The 25,635-nt window shown below is 42.8% G+C and overlaps 1 protein-coding gene across 2 annotated transcripts; it reads right to left on the bottom strand.

Annotated features, from left to right (window-relative positions):
• Positions 1-1,238: 1,238 nt before the first annotated feature.
• WRNIP1 (WRN helicase interacting protein 1) lies at positions 1,239-25,635 on the bottom strand. Of its 2 annotated transcripts, XM_026511371.4 has the most exons (7): positions 24,592-25,630; positions 22,298-22,489; positions 20,776-21,017; positions 7,531-7,760; positions 3,343-3,498; positions 2,563-2,642; positions 1,239-1,972 (listed from the first exon to the last, which is right to left on the bottom strand). In XM_026511371.4, exons 1-7 carry the CDS (start codon positions 25,405-25,407, stop codon positions 1,697-1,699), a joined length of 1,992 nt encoding a protein of 663 aa, XP_026367156.1. In that variant the 5' UTR covers positions 25,408-25,630; the 3' UTR covers positions 1,239-1,696. The 2 variants fall into 2 exon arrangements, with proteins under 2 accessions (XP_026367156.1, XP_026367157.1); XM_026511372.4 differs by lacking the exon at positions 2,563-2,642 and having other exon boundaries at positions 24,592-25,635.

Here is a 25,635-nt window from a genome sequence, read left to right as displayed (position 1 = left end):
TCTAGCTTGGTTCCCTATTTCCTCCACAGCACTCAGCAGACATATTAAAATATAATTTTTCATACAATCTTTTTCATGAGCACAGGATGTTCTTTTTTCTTCACTGATGTGTTCCCAACAAGAGTGCTTAGCATGAGGCAAGTACCCAATACTTATTAAATGAATAAAGAAAGAAACTTTCCCAGAACTGAAAGACATGAATTTCTAGACTGAAAGGGTCCACCAAGCACCTGGTAAAATCACTGTGAGCTTTTCAAACACTAGGAACAAACAGAGATTTTATCAACTTGCTGAGATCACAAATCAGAATGTCTTCAAATTTCTCCACAGCAACATGGGAAAGAGGAAGACAACTGACAAATAATTTCCAACCTAGACTTTATTCCCAAACTATCAGGTAAGTCTGAAAGTAAAATAAAAAGCATTTTCAGACTCAAAATTTAAAAATATTTTGCTTCCCATGCATCCTTGTTCCATAAAGCTCCTAAAGCATGTGGATCCCCTCAGGAGAAAAAGGAAAGCATCAGACCCTGCAAAAAGAACATTCGAGGCAGATACAAAGGAGATGTCCAGACTCAGGAGGGGAGTTTGCACACCAGGCCCGCTGAGTGTGATGTCACTGTCACTCCAGCCTGGTAAAACTAGCAAAGCATGTCTTGTACAGAAATGATGGAATAAACCAAGACAGCAGGGTACACTATGGAGAAAACAGGACTCCTCATGTAGGAGAAAGGCAGAGGAGTCCCAGGGCTCTAGCTGTGCAGCATTCCGACAGAGGAAGTAGGTTCCTGGAGGGATCACACCAGGCCGGGGGCGGGGGGGGAGACGGACACACACACACGACAGAACTGACAGATTACTTGATGGGACCATCCTTGTGGATGACTATTAAGTAGTTTTGAAAGAATTAGCAGTAGCTGCAAAAGAAATGAAGCTGTGTGTGTATTTGTTTAGGAATCACAAAAGTAAAACAGGAGTGTATCATTTAGAAACAGAGCTGCAAGAAGAAACTGGAGGAATGAACAGACTACTGGATTCTTTCATAAGCCATTTTAACTCTATGTATTCCTTTAAAAATCAAAATGGATTTTTACAAAGATTACAGACTTCTCACTAAGCTTTCCAACCTTCTCACCTATGGGCATTTTTCTTTCACAGCATTTACCTGCCAACATGTGACGGTGACAGATGTTGGTAGCTAGGATTCCAGGTAGGAAAGACGTGACAGAATTGAAGAGTACTTTGAAATAGTTTTATTGGCTCATAAGACCTTTGCATATAAAAAAAATACCCAAAACACTATGCAGTATTAAATCACAATTACATTTTTTTTACCAATTCAAACTACCCTGAATATACATCTTTTAAAGAAAAAAAATCCTACAGAACTGAATTCTGAAATGACATTATGACTTAAATACTATGACAAAATAGATAATTCCTTATAACATTAATTCATTGCACAAAGCTGCCAGATATTTTCATAAGCATAACCATTGCACAGAGTGCAAATGAACACAATTTCAATGTTACACATTTAGCTGAAGTACATGTGCCTCCACCTAAGGAACTCGGACATTTCTGGCACAAAATGTTGGTCTCTTTAACTTCCACTGGGCAACCGACTTCACGATTCAGTTACTCTTGCTCTCCTTACAAAACAGACATATCCCTCTGCTGTCAAAGCCTACGAGAGTCAGCATCGCCTTTGCTTAAAGAAATCGACTCCTCTCAATTCCTCCGGCAGGTATTCTTGATCCACAGGCTCGCTGTACATGGGGTTGTACTTGTAGCCCTTGCCGTAGCCCAAATCCTTCATCAGCCTGGTGGGCGCGTTCCTCAGGTGCAGCGGGACGGGGGGCAGGGGCCCCTGGTGGTTTCGCAGGCATGCTTTGACGTTGTTGTAGGCGCTGTACACCTCAATGGACTTCGGGGCTCTGGCAAAATAGACCACACACTGGGCCAGAAGCACCTAGGACAAAAAGGAAACATTATGAAGGTGCCAGGAAGTTTCTGTCCTGCAGAATATTTTATGACATCTCTAATTCTGAAAAGATTCCCACTATGCTTTTATTATCCCCTTTTTTTGCCTACAGTCAAGATAACCACTTGTGATGGAGAGAAGAAATTCCTACAGGAGGCAAGAGGTTGAACCAGACCAATGATTTACTTTTTTTTTTTTTTTAAACAGAAGAACTTTTATCAAATGAATTCTTTCTTAAAACCCCAACATATAAAACATAAATATGAAGCTGCTCTGTTTTTGGGTGAACTTACAGAAACTTCCTGTTCAGGGCTTTCAATACTTCTGCCCCCAAGAAAGGCTGAGCACTTCCTCTGAAACCACAACTAGTAAAGTTTCAAAACATGGCCTTGTTGATGCCTAAGGTCTCCCCTCTAGAGAGAGTCTAAGCTTCTAAAATGGGAGTTAAAAAGCCAAGCAGCTTGTTTGGTAGGCCCGTACATTATAAAGGTGATGGCAGGACATGTGTTCAAATCCACAAAGGGACACAGCACAAGAGAAAGGAACTGATTTGCAAAGAACTGAGCTGATTACTTTACCTCACATTCGGGCATGCCTATAAAATGACAGCCTTGGTAGGCAGCAACTGCTTGTGTTAATGCAGAAGGGTCTGCCAGACCTGTCACACACACGGAAAGACAAAGGAAAGTTTAAGTCATAATGCACACTCCCACCCAGACCTGTCTACGAGCTGCTGCGACCAGAGATCACCACTGCCTGTAGATGTTACTGACCAGAAAAATCCCATTTAGCAAAATGGACTCTTCTCTGATCTCATTAGCTTTTTTGAGAAATATTTACTGAGTAGTGTCAAGAATTGTTTCCTCATGGATAAAAACTACATCTAGTAGGAAAAATACGAGAGTATGAATGACAAACAGGAGGCGCAAAGGCCATGCAGACAGTCACAAGGACAGACACATTAAAAACAACATTTACTACACCAAAGAAATGTTTTTCTAATGTTTTTCTTTACACAGTGTCCAGAATCTTCCACTTCTATTTCAAGAGCTGTCCAATGCAACCTGAATATGTGACTGCAAAGCATTTAAAGTATTTCTTTTATTTCAATACCCGTGCTAGGAAAAGCACTCCTGAAGAAACAGATAACGATGACTTCAGGAATACAACCACTCAAAAGCACACACACAATGCCAAGAAATAAACCAGTGAGCTCATACTTGTCTTCTTCTCTTTTCCTTACCTGTCCACACGGTACCAAGAAATTCCTAGGTCCCAAAGCAGTAGCATTCCTGCCCCGCCACAGCACGCAACCCCACCCTCTGTGGACACCTCTGCGTCCTTCCCAGAACACTCACCTATGTCCTCACTGGCAAACCTCACCAGCCTCCTTGCCACATACAGTGGGTCCTCTCCTCCTTCGAGCATGCGCGCGAGCCAGTAGAGGGAGGCACTCTGGTCTGAGCCCCGCATTGACTTATGAAGCGCAGAGATGCAGTTGTAATGCTCTTCTCCTAGATACCACAAAAAGCACGTGCTCAATTATGGGCAGAAGAGGGAATCTACAGAGCTCACAGGAGGGTCATCTAAGCCATAGGTTTGGTTCACTTTAAGGAAGCCTGAATAAGGGACCTAGAGAAACCTGGGGAGAGTGCGGCTGGACCGCTGTCCTCAAGCTGCTCAGCGGGAGGGCACAATGTCACGGGTGCGGGATGCTGGAGCAGACCCGAGCAGCTCCCCGTGGGGCCCGTGGGCCTGTCTAGTAACCTGGTCAGCCTCAGAGCGGGAGGCTGCTGGAGCACCTGTGCTGCCCGTGCTGAACATGAGCAAAGACCCGGGCGGGGTGGGGGGCAAGGGGAGCCTCACGTGGAGAGCTGGTTCTCCTGGACCTCAGTGGACTGCCATAGCCAAGAGGTGGAAAGGACTGATCTGATGATCCGTTTCCATGTGCCCCCACTGTCATTTTGAGGAAAACTGTCCCTGGGCCTGGTTGTAGCCATGAGGATGGAGAGTTAATAATGTTATGTTAATGTTAATGTTAATGACAAGGACAGCTGTTACAGACAGCCCATTTGTTCCTCAGTGTCCTTTCCAGCTGCCGTTCTGGGATCTGAAGGCTGCGGTCACTTAAATCTGGTGTGGGGACGTCTGTGCGGCAGGATCCCAGAAGGGCTGACACCTGGACTAATAGCTCTCACCTTGAAAGCACTGTAACCCCTCTCTCACCACTTGGGTCTCCCCCCAACTTTCTACCCAGGATCCACATGAAAAAAATCAGTGAAATGTGCTTTAAAAAAACATTTAAGAAGAGAAATTTCACGATTTGCTGACCACCAACTCTTCCCTAAGTTTGAGGAGAGAATAGTTTCTTCATGAAAGAAAACAGGGGAGTTGTTCTTATTTGCTTAGTCCTTCCAGGGAAGCACCAAGGTGGACAGAGAGACCATGATCTGCTTTGCACAGCATTTGGGCCCCAGGAGCAAGTCCCAGCAGCTGACCATGCTGGTAAGACCATCCTTGGCCTTCATCTGAAGACAGCATGAGACAAGATGTTGGCCTGCCAGGGAGGAAAGACCCAGGGGTCTGAGCACCTCCTGTTCAGGAAGAGGGTGGATCAGTGGTTTTCAGTCCAGCCGGCAGATTCCTGTGGACAAACGGACTTGTCATCTATCTCCAGGCTTCCTAGCTAAGTCACAATGTCACAGAGGCTGGCTGGGAAAGGGTTCCGGGTGAAATCCACAAGGTCCAGGCCCCACTCACAGGCCTGGCCACCTCGTAGATATGTGGGAGATGAAAGAAGCCACTTCCACTCCACTTTCCATGAAACGTCAGCAAGGAGGTGGCAACGGATCTCCGTGAGACAAACATTACTGTCTCATACCCTCACTGCAGGTTGACGCTGAGGGGCAAATAACAGTGAAGAGCATGGGCTCTAAAGCCAAACTTCTTAGCCACGTGACCAAGAACATGTTACTGATCCTCTGTACACCTCGGGCAGCTCACTTGTAGAATGGGAGTTAAAGACTAGCTGGCTCTTAGGACTGTGAGTCTTAAATAACGTATGCCTGGTATGGAGTAAGCACTACAGAAACATGTGAGTGTTCGCTGTTGCTCTGTGTTAGCTGCCATTTTTGCTTTGATCATATGATGTTTTTTTAACCTAAAATTTCACACTATTTATGTAGAACCCTGACCTCAACGCAAGGCAGAGAACCTGCTCTCATTTAGAAATTTCTTCACTCTGATACAGAAATACATGAGCTACTGACTGGATCCTACAAGTGGATAACTATACATTAGATGACATTAAAAGAAATAATTAAAATTTCGGGGCTGGGGATTTTTGTCTCACCAGAGTTATAAAAAGGCCCAGGACTATAAGCTAGCAGGTTTCCAGGGCAATGCTTCTATCACCCCTATTTATGGAACACAGCTTGGAAGAACAATTCCCTAGGATTTGAACTGTATTTATGAGTGTCTACAGATCCACAGTTGTGCTGCTACACTATAGTGGGGTACTGCAGCGGGGGGGGGGGGGGGGGAAGCGGCGCATAGCCACAGTAAGTGTTAAGATTTGTAGAATGTGTGGGTTCTCAAGGCCTGACCCCAGGCAGCCTCCACTGTCCCCAGCTCTTCCTGGGGCAGCGCAAAGCTATAGAGAAAGTGATCCCCACTATGCATGGCTCCCTGGATGGAATGTGAGCCTCGAGAGGTAGAAGCCCTAGTATTAGACATGTCTGACGTCCGCTGTGTGCGTACTGGTGTCTGTGAGTGTACTCACGTGAGTGTTACCGTGTGTGAGTGAACACGCTCGAGTGGGAAACTGGTGACCTCAGGCCGGGGCTGGCGTGGAGGCAGCACCAACAGTGGGGAAGGACACAGTCCTAGGAACCGGTCTTATACCTGGGGTTGAGAATAAGTTTTACCACTTGCTTTGTGAACTAAGGCAAGCTTTTTATCTGTACAATGGAGATAATATTAACAACTATCTCCTAAGGTTATTTTGAGAATTAAAAAAAAGGACAATGTATATAAAATACTCAAATATTCAATGTTACCTAATGTTATGTTAAATGGTAGGCTTTCAATTTTTAAATGACAATTTGATAAAATATGAAAGCAGTTTCAGTTCATCTAGTCAAAACGAAGAATTTCCTTTAGGACACGCACAAAGGAGAGAGATACCTGTTGCTGGACACCCAGAAACAATGGAGAGTCCAGCACGTGGGAGTATTTTTTACCTCTTAAAATTTTAAATTTTGTTCATATCCTCCATTCTTGTATTTGGCCAAAAGAAAAGCAAAGTTCTATGTCCAAAATCCTTTACTTTTCAGACTATCCCAGCATTCCTATGACATTGAGGAGCACAGATAGCTGGCCACCTGGGATCTCTGGGCTGTGCTAGGAGAGGTCCTGCCGAGAGGCACATTCACATCAGGAAGGCGACAGGACTGTTTGTTAAATGCCACTAATGTGTCCGTAGTACTTATTAGCACCCTCCACCCACCCAGCTCCCAGTTGTGGCACACTAAGGCTGAAGAGCTTCTGCCACTTCCCCAAGGTCACACAGTGTTCTGTTCAACTCATCAGGAGGCAGTGCCTAGAACCCAAAGTCATTCTTTAGCTTCTCCACCCCCCTTCGCTAACCAGTAAGAAGTATTCTCCATCATCAAAAGCATTTCAGAATATGGTAGACAAGGTACTGCCTATGTGATATCTGGAATGTTCAACGATCAGCTTCCTTTTCTGGCATAGCTTTTAAAGGTGTGGAAATTATTCCAGTTACTGCAATATGACTCTATCCAGAATCACACAAATACTCAAGCCCCAGAGTCCCCACCTAAGCTACCACACGCTAATCTTCATTTTATAAAAATTCCTTTTATAAAAAGATACAGCTGTGCTGTGCTTATGACATTTAATGTTGCCAGGTCACGGATCTAATAAGAGCTTGTTTCAAATCTGTTATCTGTAAATGCAGTTCTACAAAAACAGATAAGTGTACACAGCAAAATTAATTTTTTAAAAAGCTATTATAACCAAAAACATCAAGATCCACACAAACTTCATGTTTTGTTGGGACTCTAGAAATTATGGACTTTAGTTCTCATTAAACTAATAGAAATAAATCACTTACTGCAGAAGTCTTGTCATTACCGATGTAAATGATCACAAAGATCACTGCCAACTGTGAGTGCAGGGCTTTCCGAACTGTGTGTGTCTTAAAAGGCACTACCAGAGAGTAATGGAAAAAACACCTACCTACCTTACAAGACAAGTCTGAAGCCTGCAATTTTAAGCACGAAAACGCCTCTCGATTCTCACCAGGATAGCTTCTGCTCTGTGCCTCTCACGAGAAAGATCGACCAGGAAGCTAGATCTTTGAAATCAGGCCCTGAGCTGGAGGCTTAATTCAATTACCAACATGGAGATTCAACTGAGAATCAAATTCGTGCTCTGAACTCAGCTGAAAGTCAGAAGCCTGGGTGGGGGTGTGTAAACAACAACATAGTAAAGTTCCCCTCTGTTCACCTTCGGTTACTTACCTGCTCGGTCATATAAAATATGAGATTGCTGGAGACCTTCCTTCACATCATTTTCAGTGATCAGAACTCTACTGGGAGAATAGGTTTGCCCACTTTTCTTACAGAACATCTTCCTAGAGCTTAACCTGGCCAGCACTGCCAGCTGCAGTCCATTCAATCCAGCTCGGGCATCCCCGTCGCTAAGATAAGCCAGAGTGTCTACTGCTTTATCCTCTATGAACACAGATGGCCTGCAACACAAACAGGGTTAGTCACCATCACTTTCACGCTTGGCACTTCTCTTCTGTAGCACTTCTTACAGAAGAGCTCTGTCTGAGCAAGGTCACTAAAAAGCTACCGTAGGTTCAAGGCTTCTGCCCTTTTCCCCTAACTCATGTTGTCAACGTGGTTAAGCATTATCAAGACTGGGAACTGACTTCGGGGCGCCTGGGTGGCACAGCGGTTTAGCGTCTGCCTTCGGCTCAGGGCGTGATCCCGGCATTCTGGGATCGAGCCCCACATCAGGCTCCTCCGCTAGGAGCCTGCTTCTTCCTCTCCCACTCCCCCTGCTTGTGTTCCCTCTCTCGCTGGCTGTCTCTATCTCTGTTGAATAAATAAATAAAATCTTTAAAAAAAAAAAAAAAAAAAGACTGGGAACTGACTTGACCCTGAGTCATGAGATTATTTTACTATACAAGCACACACACATAAGCGTGCGTGAAGGAGACATGGAAAGATACGTGGCTTCTCCGGTTCTATCCTACAAAAGAGCAAAAACTACAGAAACACTAGGACTTCATTATAGTATACAGAAAACATACTTCAAACACAGTGCACATCCTGATGAGACAGGTATGCTCAGCCCACTTCCCAAATAGGGAAGGGCCAGGATCGCATCATGCAGTTCAAGTTCCTCATTTTACAAACAATGCGGGTCTCCAGTTACTCTGGACACAGCAGGGCCTAGAAGCAAGCCTCTGGGATTTTGGCTTGAGGCGTGCCTCCAAGAGGGTACTAATCACATAAAGCCTGAACAGAGTAGCGGAGCGGTCACTAGCCTGGGTACCCATCAGAAGACTCTGACAGAACTAGGCTGTAGGACCTGAGATAAGTCACCTACCATCACATTTCCAAAGGTGGACCTTTATAAAAGTCTAATTAGGATTGGTTCTCAAGTCTAATTCAGCAATTTTTTCTATTTCTAGTCTAGTTAGACAAAATATCTCACATATTTAGTTACTTAGAGGGGTCTTACTAATTCTTATCTAGCTGCTAGCAGCACATTTGCAAAGCAAAATATAATTTTTCAAAGTTACAGCTCACCATGTCATTGCCAACCTTCAGCTGAAAATGTCTCTAGTAATTAATAAGCTGATTAGGACTGTTCAAATCAGCTACCTAGAAAACAAAGCACAGGCACCAACTGGGTTGGGCCAAGGCAGAGTGGTGGGGGTCCAGTCCCTGAAGGGGACCCAGCCTGTCTATGAAGGTCTCTGCATAATTCCATGCCATATACCCACCTACTACTTTGCTTTAGTGAATAGCTTGAATAACACCAATTTGCATTTTATTCACTAATAGCTTTGTTTCTAACATCTTTTTTTTTTTAATAAAGATTTTATTTATTTGAGATAGAGAAAGAGTGAGCACAAGAAGGTGGGGGGGGGTGGCAGAGGGAGATGGAGAAACAGACTTCTGGCTGAGCCCGATGCGGGGCTTGATCCTAAGACCCTGAGATCATGACCTGAGCTGAAGGCAGAGGCTTAACTGACTAAGCCACCCAGGTGTCCCTTGTTTCTAACATCTTAAAGACTGCCTCATCCCATCCCTTATTTACCAAAGCCAAGACTTCCAGTTTCTCATCTAGCACTACACATAAGGCACCTGTTTTGTCTTAGCTTGATAATGAATGACTCTCTCATCACACTCCTCCTGACAGCTGCCTGGGCCCCAAGAACCGTGGTTACAGTTTAGAAGCCCATTCTCCTCTCTTCCTGACTAGATACTCAAAACATACACCAAGCCCACATCACTGGCACTTTGTAGAGCCGAGGAAGCATTTCTCAGACAGATATTGTTTAGCAGATTCTAGATGATCTGGAAAAAAAGACAACACAGACTCAAGAAAATGTGTTAGGAGGGACTAACGTCAGAGGGAGTGCAGTAGCAACCGATGTGCCTGAAAGGGAAGGGCACTCCTGGGGCTTGGCTATGGCACGTTATCTCTGAGTGTGTGCATGTGTGTGCACACATGTGTGTATGGGGGGGGGTGGAGGTGGGTAGCGAAAACCAAAATTGCCTGAACACCTCAGTTCAGTCCCAGAACTAATAAAAGCAAAGCGTTCCATTTCCTTGGAAAGCTTCCTAGCAACAAAGAGCCTACAAGATCATTTGCAGGAAGAAAAAAGGAGTAAAGCAGGAGCCCTAATCAATCCTAACTGAGCCATCTCCGGGAGTGGGGCCATTTGTTGATCACATTTGTCATCTCTCTATCCCCACTAAATGTTGGGGCCTCAAGGATAGGAATTACATTTTATTCCTTTTTTACATCCCCAGTGTCTGGGAGAGAACAGGCATTCAATATCAGCACAACGAATGGACTAATTTCAATTCTCCCCACAATCTCAGAGTGAAATGTTTATTTTTTTAAAATTATAACATATGGGAAAACATTAAAAAAACAAAAAAAAATCCCTTTCTGTGCCACCTAAAGATTAACAATAGCTACTAGGTCATTTGTTGAATTTCCTTTATGATCCAACCACCCATGCAACCATCAACCTCACATCTAATTTTTAAAACAAAATTTGGATCATACTATATGTAGTTTGTATCCTTAACAAATAATACTCAGAACTCTGAATATTACTTTTTTTAAACAAAATGCACATTATATAAAATTTGAAAAACAGACACAAAGGGGCAAAAATTACCTATTGCTGTACTACCTTAAAGTTAGTATTTTGGTATATATCCCCTTTCTATGAATTTGTCTATTGCATATATTTAGCAGCATGAAGTGCTTTGGGGACAGAAAAAAGCAGGTATCCTTATACACCCTAGCATTGACTCGATGGCCTCATTTCCACTGGTCCTCATACAAGGTCAGCAAGCAGGCCTTAATTATAGAGAAGCCAACTAGCAGACTGCGCCATAGATTTATAAACTGCACAATGTAAACAGGCCTTTAAATGGGTATTTTATGTGGCTGGGAAAATAGGATCTTTCCTTCAATTTTTAAACTCTTAACCAAAGACCGAATTATTCTACCGTTACCCTTTTTAATCAGGTTTGGAGGCACAGGGAGTGGGAGAGCTGCCACAGTAATACCAGAGCTGAGAGCTTTCATCCAAGTTCACACTGTTCCATTCTTCCTTCCCCTTGACATGATCCACATTCCAAATTTCACCCCCATCCAAAATGAGTAAGTATTTTTAAACACAAATGAATCTGTCAGCAACACTGTTCAACTAATAAAAGGTGACTGCTGACGGCACTCACAATGGTCACACAAGCAATTTACCAAATGGAATTTTGCTATTAAGAACACTGTACAGGATGTTCAAAAGGTTCTACCTATCCTCCAATATATCCTGAACCCCAGTTTACACTACCTTGGTTCTGAAAAGTAATAAAATGTGTTAAAATATCTTGAGATCTTGGAAGAGGGAGCACGAGTTGCTCACGCCAGAACAATGAAATAAGGAATATTATATTGATATTTGCAAAACTCCTTAGCAAACAGTAACTATTGCACAAATTATCTTGGAAGAGTGCTCCTAGTCCAGAGACATTATTTTAAAATGTAAGCATAAACTTATAAAAAATGGTTAAAATAAGTGCATCAGAAAAGATCATATTCCCAGTTGACAAATGTAGAAATTTAAGACTTAGCCTCAATTCTCTAACTGAGAAGGAAAGCTCTGGTCTTAGCAGGAATATGGCAAGCATGCTGTAAAGACAACTTCCTCCTTTCCTTTTTATTTCCAAGGGCCTGAATCTTTCTGCACACTGTTTTTGTGGTGGATGATACTGGGATTTGGAGAACTCTTTTTAGATTGTGAGCTGTTTACACTGGAAGAGGAGTGAAAATAAGTGAAAACGTACCTGTTATTTCATGACAGAACAAAAAAATATGTATGGCTCAATTAAACTCTCTCTCCATAAATTACAAAACTATACTCTGTGAATTTCTTTCACTAAAAAAAAGGAACATTCCATGGTCAATGTAAAAACTGCTTAACAGGGGTCCTCAACCAGAGATGTGTATCAGATTATATAGAACTATCCTAAAATAAAGATGTGTATTTCTAATCACAGATTTACTGACTCTAAAATCTCCAGGGACAGACTCTGGGCACATGTAAAGCTGACCCTTCAACAATGTAGGGGTTAGGGGCAATGACCCCCAACACAGTCGAAAATTCATGTAGAACTTCTGATTTCCCCTAAAATGTAACTACCAGTAGCCTACTGTTGACAGAAACCTTACCAGTAACAAAAAGTCAATTAACACATATTATATATGTTATCAGTATTACATGCTATAATCTTAACAATAAAATAAGCTAAAGAAATGGTTATCAAGAAAATCATAAAGAAGAGAAAATCCATTTACAGTACTGTTCTGTAAGAAATCTGTGTATAAGTGGACCCATGTAGTTCCAACCCATATTGTTCAGGGGTCAACTATATTTTTAAAATGTATTCCTGGTAAATGTGATGTGTAGATGTGGTTAAAAGGCAACACTGCTAAATTATAGATGGGAATCTTTTGTTCCTAATCCTTTACAAATTAAAAGTATTGTCCTTAACACAAAGAAACACAGAGAAAGATCCAAATGTTAATAATCACCAGTAGCCTTTTAACTTGGTTCTAAGTGAAAGCAAGTAACTTGCTTAACTTGGTACCTAGATCCCTTCTAAACTGAGTACAGGCACATCTCCCTTAGCTTGCTTCGTTTTCTTGCACTTCACAGACACTACGTTTTTTACAAAGTGAAGGTCTGTGGCAAGCCTGCACTGAGCAAATCTATTGGTGCCATTTTTCCAATAGCATTTGCTCATTTTGTGTCTCTAGGTCACATTTTGGTAATCCTTGAAATTTTCAAACTTTTCATTATTATTTGTTATGATGAACTATGATCAGTGATCTTTGATGTTACTATTCTAATTGTTTTGGGGCACCACAAACCACACCCACATAAGACGGAGAACTTTTATCGCTTGATAAATATTTGTGTTCTGACTGCTTCACCAACCAACCTTTCCTGTCTCCCTCTCCTCAGGTTCCTCTATTCCCTGAGACACACAATATTGAAATCAGGCCAATTAATAACCCTACAATGGCCTCTCAATGTTCAAATAAAAAGAAGAGTTGCATGTCTCTCATTTTAAAAACTGGAAATGATTATGCTTAGTGAAGAAGGCACAATGAAAGCCAAGCCAAGCCAAAAGCTAGGCCTCTTGCACCAAACAGCCTGGTTAAGAATGCAAAGGAAACTCTCTTCAATTCTGTGAAGGCTGAGAGAAGTGGGGAAGCTGCGGAAGGAAAGTCTGAAGCTAGTAGAGAGGTTGGTTCATGAGCTTTCAGGCAAGAAGACATCTCCGTGACATCAAAGTGCAAGTTGAAGCAGCAAGTCCTGATGTAGAAGCTGCAGCAAATTATCCAGAAGATCTAGCCAAGATCACTAATGAAGGTGACTGCACTAAACAATGTATTTTCAGTGTAGACCAAACAGTCTTCTATTAGAAGAAGATACCATCTAGGACTTTCATGGCTAGAGAGGAGAAGCCAAAGCCTGCCTTCAAAGCCAGGGTGGTCTGACTCTCCCGGTAGGGGGCCAGTGCAGCTGAAGCCAATGCTCCTTTATCATTCTGAAAATCCCAGGGCCCTTAAGAATTATGCTAAATCTACTCTGCCTGTGCTTCATACATGGAAGAACAAAGCCTAGATGACAGCACATCTGTTGACACAATGGTTTACTGAGTATTTTAAGCCCACTGTGGAGATCTACTGCACAGAAAAAAAAAAAAAAAGATTCCTTTCAAAATATTCCTGCTTGTTGACAAAGAATCTGGTCATCCTGAAGTTATGACGGAGATATATAAACAGATTAATGTTGTCTTTATGCCTGCCAACACAACATCCATTCTGTGGCTAATGGATCAAGGAGTCATTTCAACTTTCATGTCTTATTATTTAAGAAATACATCTTGTAAGGCTACAGCCTTTGATGGATCTGGGCAAAGTCAATTGAAAACCTTCTGGAAAGGATTCACCATTCTGGATGCCATTAAGAACATTTGTGATTCATGGAAAGAGGTCAAAATATCAACATGGACATTGGGAGAAGCTGATTCCAGTCCTTGTGGATGACTTTGAGGGGTTCAGGACTTCAATGCGGGAAGTAACTGCAGATGTGGTGGAAATAACAAGAGAACTAGGATTAGAAGTGAAGTCTAAAGATGTGACTGAATTGCTGCAATCTTGTGATAACACTTGAATGGATGAGGAGTTCCTTCTTACGGATGAGCAAAGACCGTGGTTTCCAGAGATGGCACCTACTCCCGGGGAAGATGCCGTGGATACTGTTGAGATGACAACAGAAGGTTTAGAATATGATGTAACTTAGTTGATCAACCAGAGGCAGGGGTGAGAGGATGGACCCCAACTTTGAAAGAAGTTCCACTGCGGGTATAATGCTATCAGACAGCAACATAAGCTACAGAGAAATTGTTTGTGAAAAGAACAGTCAATTGATGTGGCAAACTTCACTGTTGTTTAACAAATTTGCCACAGCCACTCGACCTTCAGCAACCACAGCCCTGATCAGTCAGCAGCCGTCAACATCAAGGCAAGACCCTCCACCAGCAAAAACATTAAGACTTGCTCAAAGTTCAAATGATGGCTAGCATTCTTAGCAGTGAAGTTATTTTTAAATTAAGGTATGCACATTGATTTTTTAGACATAACGCTATTGCGTATTTAACACACTACAGTGTAGTGTAAACATAATTTTTGTATTCACTGGAAAATCAAAAACTCATTTGCCTCTATTGCAATAGTTTAGAACCAAACCCAAATTACATCTGAGGTATACCTGTGGTTAGAAACACAGGTGCTCAGAAACCGGCCCTCCTGCAGTCAAGCTGGGTGATCTTGAAGACACGGTTACACCTTTCCGTGCCTCAGTTTCCTCATCTAATAAAAGGAGGTAAGGATACCTATGTGGAAGAGAATCACTGAGTAGCATACTCTCTAGAATTGCAGATCTTCAAAGCAGAGCCCTCAACTCTGCTGCTTCCAGGAAACCAGACTAAAAATAACACAATGCAAAACAAAACTACTTTCTCCAAAAAGAGAGAACATCAACTTCACAGATGATGCCCCGTTTGTGCTTAATCCCATGGCGGCAAACATCTTCCCCAATTACACTATACCTTACACATGGCAGGGAATGGTGGGATGAACAGTGGCCTCCAAAGATGTACCTAAACCCTAATCCCTGAACCTGTGAATTTAAGGATTTCATAGTAAGGATTTCAAGGTGAGATCATCCTGGATTTAGTATAAGCCCTAATCCTAAATGTCCTCATAGGAGACAATAAGAGAAGACAGAGGCGCAGAGACAGCCATGTGAAGATGGAGGCAGACATTGGAGTGATGCTGCCACAAGCCAAGGAATGCCAGGAAGGACAGACTCTATCCTAGAGCTTTCAGAGGGAATGGGGCCTGCCGACAGCTAGATTTCAGACTCAGAGTCTCCATAACTGTGAGAGAATAAATGTCTATTGTTGTAAGCCACCCAGTTGTGACACAGGTTTTCCCCCACTATTCTAAAGTAGAGGGTTCCCTTGAAACCTTTTGCAAGCCGAAATGGCATAAAGTGAAAAGGCAATTACCATTAATTAATAATGGAGGTTTTTTTTTTTTAGACCCAAAAAGTGACCTCTCTTAGGCTTTTCTGAGACCTTAGGACACATCTTGCTAACAGATGCACAAAATAAATTAAGATAAAAAGCACATGCTCACAGACAGGATCCAAAGCTATGGTGGCCTGATGCGAGATGCTGAGTGTAGTACCTGGGGAAGGAGCTGGGTGGTGCCACTCCACCTGCTAGGTGGGCAATGCCTCTATAATGGATTCACTGAAAAACAAGTGCTGAATGCTGTTTTTGCTTTTTGCCTTTTTTGGGGGGGGGGGGGGCGGTAAGAGGGAAAACTCCTCTTCCGATTTCTTCCATGGTCTGCTAATGTAGGTCTATTGTGAATATGAAGTAGTATCATGTGAACTTTCAAAAAGTAGGGGATACCCATAATTTGTGATGGCAGGAACAGGAAACAGATACAAGGTCAGTCAGACTGACTGGTGTTTCTTTCCGGTTGCCATTATTTTTGTCATCGTTTTCATAACATATGCTTATATACCTTTTTTTCTTTATACCAAGCCATTTTTAAGGAGAATTATTAAAATCCACTCTAACTAAATCCACAACGCATTCTGATCAGTATTTTCTATTCTGGTGTTCCACTACCTTTCTCTCCATTCAGTGTTAGAAAAGATTACTTTTGAAAGGCAGGCAATATTAATATTAATAATATTAATTAATAAAACCCAACCAAACCAACCTACAGCCAGCTTGTGTGGGCTCTCCTCTCCTGGTGCTTAGAGAAAAGCCCCAGTCTCAGAGTCAAGCCGCAGCACCCTCACTTCAGAAGGACAGAGCCATTTTAACTTCCAACCAACTGTCGGAAATGCCTCGTTAGACAGTGCCAGGGCAATCGTGGCTCCTCACTTTATTCTCCTCATGTCCATAAACAAATGCACTGTTATCTAGCCCACAAACAATGGATTCTTTAGGTGTGTTTCTGAATACGCATGTGTCTTATTATCTGCAAGCTATAATCCTTCAAAGCAGCAAGTTCTGAGTGACTAAACACTAGTTCACTTTCTCATCTCCAGGAGCACAAGTTCACTGGATGACAGACCATGGATTTTTTTTTTCCTGGTCTCCAAAATTAACCCAGTGCACAGATAACATGCTTCACTGTTTGTACCACGTGACCAAGATGCTTAGTAAAATACATGAAAACTGTCGATTACCTAAACAGCCCAAAAGAACCATGGTATGGATAATTCAACGTAAATTACCAGCTTACCTCTATCTTTCTCCTCACAATCAATCGCAATTGACTACAGAGTACTACTTTGCAGATGTCTCACTAAAGCTGAGGTAGTAAATAGGGGAACAGGGATGGGAAAGATGTTGTTTCTTGGCTCTTCTTCCTTCCTGTTGTCTGGAATACAGATATGATGGCTAGAGCTCCAGTAGCCACCCTGGGGCATGAAGTAGAAGCCATGTGCTGAACGTGGTAGAGCAGAAAGATAAGGGTCTGGGTCCCTGAATATACCGTAAGGCTGACTAGCAGCTTCATTTTTTATACTTGTCTACCTTCAAACTCTTTTACATGAAAAGGAAAGTTCTATCTTGTTTATGCCAGTTAATTTTATTTTTTTCCTGTTATATGCAGCCAAACCCAATCCTAAATGGTTCAATAACATTGAGTTGCTGAAGCTCTTCTCTGTGGAGCATCCTTCTCGTTTTCCTACTTTTCTAAACTTTGTCTCTTCTCCTAACACAACAAATGCTGACAAGTCCTCAACTCACTACCCTTAGTTCCTGGCTCTCTTCAGCTCTCCTATTCAAACACATGGGCTATATGTTCTCTGAAACGCTGGTGGCTCCCAAGATCTCTGGCTCAAACATCTCCACTGCTCTCCTGACTTCTTTAACTAATTGCCTAGAAAACCACTCCATATGAATTATCCAGAGGCCCCACAAACTGAACAAGCCCCAAACTGAACTCCACACCTCCTCTGCTTCTCTTCCTTATATCCTTCCCGCCAAAAGTGCAACTATTTGCCCAGTCACCAGGTATGAGAGTCATCTTGGACAATCCTTTTTCCTCCCTCCTCATATCCATGCCTATCAACCCGATGTTTCAACTTCTCAGAGCAGCTCCTGCTTCTATTCAAGTCACCTGCATTTGTCATTTGTCTTCAGCACCACTCAGCAGCTTCCTACCTGGTCTTCCTGCTCCCTCGCGAGGGGTAGGGAAGATGGGACTTGACTCTCTCCGACCGAGCCTCTCCAATGCTATTCTCATCTTCCTAAAACATAGAGCTGATATGACCCTCTCTTGCTCAAAATCCTCCCTTGGTTTCCTATAGCTCTCCACATCACTCACCTTACCTTAGAACACAATCTTTCACAATCTGGCTCTGCCTCCCTCGCTGGCTTCACTGACCATCACTTCTTCACACACACTCTTCCACTCAGCTATAATGAATGGATCATACTATTTATTACCACCTTGCCTTTCAAGTGCTATATTCCCTTGCCAAAATAAGCTTTTCATTTCATGTAGTTACATTCTGCTTATCCTTCAAAATTCAACTCAGCATCCCCTCATCTATCAGGTGAGAGATCTGATTTCACATATTCTAGATGCCTCTTCTCTAACCCCTACCACTCCTTGGTCATAACTCAATCACAGCATGGCCCTGGAAGCCCATTTACTCACCTATATCCTTATCATATATACTAAGCTCTCTAAAAGCACAGGAACGTGCTTCCAACACTCAGCTGATGCCTAGCATATGTGGAGCCTTCAATTAATGCTGAACAAATAAATACAGAAGGAAAATTTTAAAAAGAACACTTTTATCTCACTCTAACAGGAATCTGTCATGTATAAACATACACTAGATGAGAACTCACAATTCCTCAAGAAAAATTAACAATGGTCTAAGAATCAGCTCAGCTAGTTTCCAGACTAGTACCTGCTCAGCTCCTCTCATGCACAGCCATGGTCTCGATTTCTCTGTAAACTAGGGCACCAAAACACAAGACTACAAATGCACTCATGGCTTCCCAGAGAAGTGATTATTTGGGGTTTAAAGTCTTTCCTTCCAGCTAGATTAGCGTAACCAAATCTAATTTATGTCCACAAGAATGTATATACGTTTGAAGCCAATCAATAGATGTGAAAGTACAATTTTACCTAAAACTGAAAGAAAACAATATCTACTTTTAATTCTCCATTGCAACTGGGGTGGTCAGTTGCTTCTGTTAGGAAATCACTTATAATGGAAGGGTTCTTTCTGTGGCCTATGGCATCTCTCAACTTAACTTTCTTGTCAGAATTGCAAGTAGATCAATTAATTAAGCTTAATAATCTTTCATTTCATTGTTTGCTTAGGCAACAGTATAAAAGAAAAAGGTTCTTGATACCTGGGCAATGGGTCAATCATCCCTTAGGCTGGACTATCCAAAAATAAATTAAACTATTTCTCTCATATTGAAACTTAGAGTTTATTCATTCACAAACCATTTTACTAAGCATGTATATACTAGGCACTGTGCTGGGAATATGAATGGGGAGGACAAGTTCTCATCTTAGCCCTCCCAGGAAGGGGAGGGGTGGGAATTAGAAAGGAAACAAGTGAATAAAATTAAGTTATAAGTACAATCAATTCCAAATGAGTGGTAGTGGAAAGAGCAAACAATCTATTGGACATGGCAGGTTTTCTCTGACTGAAATGCAATTTTAGCAGATTAAGAATCACTGGCTCACTTTTGTATCAGGCTCCCAGTCTCAGTAATAAGAGAAATCTTAATTCACTTGATCCTCTCAAATTTTAATATGCATGCAAATGATTCAGGGACCCAGTTAAAATGCAGATATCCTTTTTAAGATCTGCTCCATGGTTCTTCCACTGTCCTTCTCATTTCACCTAATTATGGCACAGGATTGGGGAGTAACTGGAGAGAGAAAAAACCTAAGGGTATTTGAATAACAATTCCATGAAATCATGACATGACTGAAATCAGTAAAACTACCCTAGATTAATAAAAATGCAGGATATATAGTTGCAGATATATTATGATAACCAGTACACAGAAATAAAAATACACAGAAATATGTTGGGATTATTTGTTCCTCTCTCTTTCCATTTTTATCACTTGGTTATATGAGTTTTGTGGTGAAAATGTTGTTTACAGGACAGCTACACTAGATGTGAGGGCTGGCTGTATGTAGCCCCTTTTGACTCCAACAAGTGCCCAGCACATAAAGGGCTCCTAAGTATGAATACACTTAACTGATACCAGCAAGTTCCATATTTCTTTTAAGCCACAATTTTGATGGCTATGCCATCACAACTCTACCCTACAATGATGTGACTTCGTTGTGCCTAGGGGTTCTTGGCCATGTTTCAAGGCTTTCGTGAGGCACAGCATAATTCCTCCTACATGAGACAGGGGCAAATGGGAGAGGCCAGATACACAGGGAAAGACTTTTGAAATCTAAACCCGGAACCTAAAACTATGTCTTGTACTTTAATCCTCACAGAAGAGTGGCTCCAGAACTTGGCCTCAGGGCAGGCACCAGCAGCTGTGGGGTCCACAGCAAGAAGAGGCAGGCATTAGTCTCTCATCACACCAGATTATGTTCCACTGTGTTATTTCAGTTGACACATGAATAAATGACATCTGAAGAATATATTTGAATATAGAAAACCTCTGACCCAAGTAATCTCATTGATTATACACTATATATATTCTGTGTATTAATGAACTCAAGCAGTACTCATGATACAGAAATAGATTGCCAAGAGAGAGCTTTTAATGTGTAATTTTCAGGTAAAATTTCTTTACTTTTTTAGAATTGAGCTTGACTTTTAAAATGTGCATAAAAAGATTTAAAAATTGTTATGATAACATTTACATTAATTTGTAGTTAGTATTTCCAAAAGAGGAGTAAACTGCAGGAAAGAACAAATTGGAATCTGAATATAAATCTCAAAAGATTTGTAGGTTAAGCCTATTCCATGAAAGAAAATAATCAATAAGGCTTCCCATAGTCTTTCGAGCATTATAAAAAAAGTGTATTAGGAAAAAAACAAAATCCTTAAGCACAAAAGCAAACACCCAAGGACTGAAATAACAGGCAAAACAATGTTAAAGCTTGAAAAATTAGATGCACCCCTTATAAGGCTATAAAATCCATCTTAAAAGAAAGGAAATATTTGCAGAGATACACTTGGTACAACTGAGCCCTTGCCTCCACTCTTTTCTTTACTAGCCAACATGTCTTCTCTGTCCCCACCCCCTCCTCACTGCCGTCCAGCCCTTTCTGGCCCTCTGCCAGGGGATTCTCTGAGAGGTGTGTGCCCCCAGGATACTGCCCAGTCAACTTACTCTGAACTGCTGTTACTGCTGTGGCTCAGAGGGTCAGTGGGACGGCTGGAGTCTAGGACGTGGATTCCCAGTGAGTTGATCGCTCGCATTAAAATAGTTACCATTGCCTCCACGGGAAGCTTCTCAAGAACAATAACCCGACAGCGGCTTAAGAGAGCAGCATTGACCTGGAAGGAAGGGTTTTCCGTGGTTGCCCCAATCAGAGTGATCGTCCCACATTCCACGTGAGGAAGGAAAGTGTCCTAATCATGGGAGGAAAACAGAAGAAATTGATTCCAGTCAACAACCTGCAGAATCGTATGTAAGTTGGCTATTCCTGCCTTTTCCTAGTTTTGAGTTCGGGAACAACAGCTTTGTATTCATTGGATACTGATGGAAGAGTGCAACTCATGCTTTTTAAGCCAAAAAATACATCTTTTGGAATGAGTATGTCTAAGCCTGGCCACTTGCTGGTACACTAATAGCTCAAAGTAGAATTCTAATGTAGTTTCAACATAAATGATTTTTTTTACTTAGAAAATTATCTTCTATCCTAAGGCTTCTATCCCAACAGGCAGATAGCTTAAATACAGCAGCTATTAAGTCTAAGAAAACACAAAAACACCAGTATTTCTAAAATTTTCCTCTGGAGTACTCAATCATAATAGTTATTATTCCTAACAAAATTGGTAAATATGCACTGGTGAATATGTAACCACTGGATGATGTTTTACAGGGAAGAAATGCTAAGATGAATCAATGGTCTGATGAAACTGAAAGTGATAACATCTTGCCAGAACTCTGAAGAGTCTATTTAAAAAGAGATTCAGATTAAAAAAATAAAAAATAAAAAAAAGAGACTCAGATCAGGAACAAAAGCTTAGTAAGGTTTTGTAAAATATTTCTATCTCTGAATAAAAAGGTTTAACAAATATATCAAAGAAAAAAGTGTACTTGAAGAAAAAATTAATGTTTATCTAAAAAGAATACAAAAGTGGCTTGGCTTTATTTATAAAAATAACTGTCCTTTTACTTTTATTTCAGAAAGCCTTTAAATAAGTTGTGGTGATTAGATCTTGTAACATTCACCCTGCTGAGAGCCTGAGGTCACAGAAACACTCTTTCATTTTGAAAATAAAAAAGTAACACTGTATAGGGAAGAAGTTTAAAAACACTAAAATACGGATCTCAAAATCAAGTTAAACTGCTTACTAGGACTCCTAATATTTAGACTAAAAAATCTGTAAAAATGATAAACTTGATAAGCTGTTTTTCTGATATAGTATAGCTCAGGGCCATACTAATAATTTCATTTATCAGACAGAGAAAGCATTTTCTTGTCACCAAAAAACACTAAGAAAAAGTGGGGAAACAGGCTCAAAGGGGATGGGCTGATAATCCATACCTCAGTATACACAGAAAATTAATGATAACAACAGTCCTTACATTTGCATAGTGCTGTATGCTTTTTAAAGTAATCTCACATACTTTATATTCACTGTAATGTTCACAATGACCAAAAGGTAGAAGGAAGTTAATATACCTGCTGAGATTTATTGAACCGATGAATCTCATCAATAAACAGGATGGTTTTCCTTTTGAAAAAGCTCTTTTCATTTTGAGCTTGTTTGATGACATCTCGCACATCATTTGTCTTGGCATTTGTTGCAGACAATGTCACAAATCTTATGCTATGTTTCTTGCTGTTGTTGGCTATGATGTGAGCCAGAGTGGTCTAGAAAATATGACAGAGTTTGGAAAGCTGATCAGACACAGAGAGAAAAGCACCCATGGGCACTAACATAGCAGCATCAGCACTATTTACCAAGCAACTTGAACTCTAAAGAATGCTCAGCAGCACGGATACAATCCGAAATACCATAGCACATTTTTAAAAATGAAAAAAAAAAAAAGTTAAAAATAAAACAGGAAAGTAGCTAAACCTTAGGCTAATCCTGACCTTTTCTCCTTTATACCTAACCCTGTTTGATTCCTTTTTGGGGGACTCTAAGATCTTTGGAATCCCCATAAAGAGCGGCTGTCTTGATTTAGCAGAGCCTGAGTGACAGCTGTGACCTCTTCCAGCCAAGAAAGCATTACTGTTGAAGGACTAGTTGTAGAAATGGAGTGCAGAACCACAGATAAAATCAGTTCTACAACCAGAGGCTCATCAGTGCAGCTTAGAAAAGGAGTGAGCCTTTGAACTGAGAGACCAATGACAACTACCTACTTGGGAAGTAGATTAAACAATAGCACTTTGATCATGTTAGTAGTTACAAGACAATGGTGAGCTCCAAGGAAACCACTGCTCAGTACCTGGCACTTACCAGGTGCTCCATAAATGTGGATATGCTGTTATTAATATCATTATTACTGTTAGCAGAAAAGTATAATAGTAACAATGAGAATAAAGAAAAAGTGTGTTGAATGGGAGGGACAAATTTGGTCCTGAATGGAGAGGTACATTTTATTTTCTAAAATTTGTATATTACCATTAAGATACTGTGGCTGCTGCTTCATCAAATCCCAGACTATGGGCTCCCACACCACATATGCCAGGCTTGTGACCACCAACCACTATGCTGAACAGCTCATCACATCTCTTTCGTGGTGTCTTCTATTTCTTGCCATCTAGTCTGCCAACAGCTAATTAGCCATTCTCATGACCTTATGTAAAGATTTTGTAAACAATTACTAATAATGCTCTTGATCAGTCTCCTAAATGGGGGTAGCAACTAAATCTACCACCGGGTAAATTATTTGGGATAGATGTGATTTATTCCTGGCCAAAGGGAAAGTATGCATGTGAACAAGAAGGCACAAAATGAGCACGATGCATTCCAGGAACTGGAGCAAAGGAAGGTGTGATTAAGTTGGAGGCGAAGTTGGAAAGAAAAACCGGGAAAAATCATTAAAGCCCTTATATACTAACTAAGGAGGTGAATCACAAAGCTAAGAGGGCCCCTTTACATTCTGATACTGAATTTTGCCTTTCACTCACTGGTGCTCATCCTCCTCTCTTTTCCTGTGGATAGAAAAAAAATCATGTATTTAAACATCTCTTAGCCTTCTCTGTTTTGCTTAACTCTGCCACTGTTTCTCAAGTGTTCTCCAATGACGTGTTTTCTAGACCCCAATATCTGAACTGCCTTCCACTGGACGTGTGCTAATTCCTAACAAGGTACATGCAACTGGACACCAAAATATATTGATGTTTCTTCTCGAAGGTAGGAAGCATAATGAGGATAGTTATGGAAATGCTAGATGAAAACGACTTGGAAAAAGGAAAGAGTCTTCATGTTAGTCTCGTGAAATAAATATATTCTCAAGGATAAAAAAACATCAGTCTGTTAAACCAACAGCTAGAGGGAGGGAAGAGAAACACAATTGAAAAAAAAATTTTATGCTAAACCCATACACCTACAAATCCAATATACAAACGTTCCTCTGCAATGGGTAGCATGTCATTTCTTTGAGAATTGGGTCGTTAATGGGAGGGTGGGGGTACATGTTGGAACACAAAGATAGATCAAACCTAAGAGTCCAAATATTTTTGTAAACCTATGAATTCAGACATCTTCATTTTGAAAATGACCGGAAATCGTGTCTTAAAATCTGGCGGGGTGTGTCTTTTTCACACCCAGCACTAACTCCACCTGTGGACCAGGCACTGCCCCGGCTCCGGTGGTATCTGAGGCTCTGCCCTCAGGCCTCAACATCCAGGGTGGACGCGCGGATTCTTCGGGGACGGCCTCCGCCACGGCTCTCTGACCGTTAGATCCACGCCCGACCCGTAGAGATCAATATTCGGAACCCTCCTGCCAAAGCGGCACTCACCTTGCCGCAGCCCGGCGGTCCCCACAGAATGAGGGAGGGGATTTCGTTCGTCTCCAGGAGGGACCGGAGCAGCGTCTCCTGCCCCACGGCTCTGCTCTGCCCGATGTAGTCCTGCAGCGTGTCGGGACGCATCTTGTCGGCCAGGGGCTTGCCCTCCAGCATCTGCCGAATCTCCTCCGCCGCCAGCGCCCGGGCGTGCGGGCGGCCCCCACCGCCGGCCCCGAAGGCGGCGGCGTCGGCGGCGTCCGCATCCCAGTGGCCCGGGTCGTCCTCGCCGTCCGCATCGGCGTCCCCGTCGCCATCGCCCACTGCCTCTTCCTCCTCCTGTGCCTCCGCCTCGTCCCAGCTCCGCGGAGACGCGCTGCCCGCCGCCGCGGCCGCGGCCGCCGGCCTCTTTCCCGAGCCCTTCCTCCCGGGACTGCTGGACCGGGCCACGGGGAAGTCGGGGATGAGGCGGGCGCCGCTGGGCGTGGGCGGCGCGTCGTAGCTCTCCCGGCTCTCGGTCTCCCCGCCGTCGTCGCCCTCCTCCCCCTCGCCCTCGCTGCTCTCGGCCGCCGTCGGGGTGGCCGGCTGCTTCAGCGCCGAGCTCTCGGAGAGACGCCGCCTCTTGGCGCTGGGCGGCGAGAGCCCCTTGGCCCGCTCCCCGGCGCGGTGCGGCCCGGCCGTGGGCTCCGCGTGCCCCGCGGGGTTGAGCAGCAGACAGCGGTCCAGGTGCGAGTTGATGTGCGCGGCAGGCATCATCTGCTGGCACACGGGGCACTGCACCTGGTGCAGCTGCGACAGGAAGGGGTCGTCTTCCGGCCCGCTCACCTCCATGGTGGCCGCCGCCCTCGCCGGCGCCCGGCGCGGCCGCAGCAACCCCTGCGCACGCCAAGGGCTCGAGATGCCCGCCGCTAGGCCCCGCGCCGCGCGACCCTCGCTCGGGGAGGTAGCAGGACGCGCGCGGGCCGGGGGAGGGCGCCGCTCATGCCTCACGTCCGGAGCTTCCCGCGTCGGCCCGCCCTCGGCCGGCCGCCGGCGGCGCCTCGCGCGGCGCGTCGGGAA

This window comes from Ursus arctos, unplaced genomic scaffold, assembly GCF_023065955.2.
Source record: "Ursus arctos isolate Adak ecotype North America unplaced genomic scaffold, UrsArc2.0 scaffold_31, whole genome shotgun sequence".
Taxonomy (NCBI): domain Eukaryota; kingdom Metazoa; phylum Chordata; class Mammalia; order Carnivora; family Ursidae; genus Ursus; species Ursus arctos.
This window is presented reverse-complemented; position numbering and strand designations above follow the sequence as displayed.

Bases quoted from the DNA above. Each gene is read 5' to 3' on its own strand.
- WRNIP1 (XM_026511371.4), bottom strand. From the start codon at position 25,407: ATGGAGGTGAGCGGGCCGGAAGACGACCCCTTCCTGTCGCAGCTGCAC. The intron at 22,490-24,591 runs GTGAGTGCCGCT...CATATTTTCTAG, and splicing joins GACCGCCGGGCTGCGGCAAG to ACCACTCTGGCTCACATCAT. The intron at 7,761-20,775 runs GTAAGTTGACTG...TTTGTGTTGCAG, and splicing joins AGCAGTAACAGCAGTTCAGA to GCCATCTGTGTTCATAGAGG.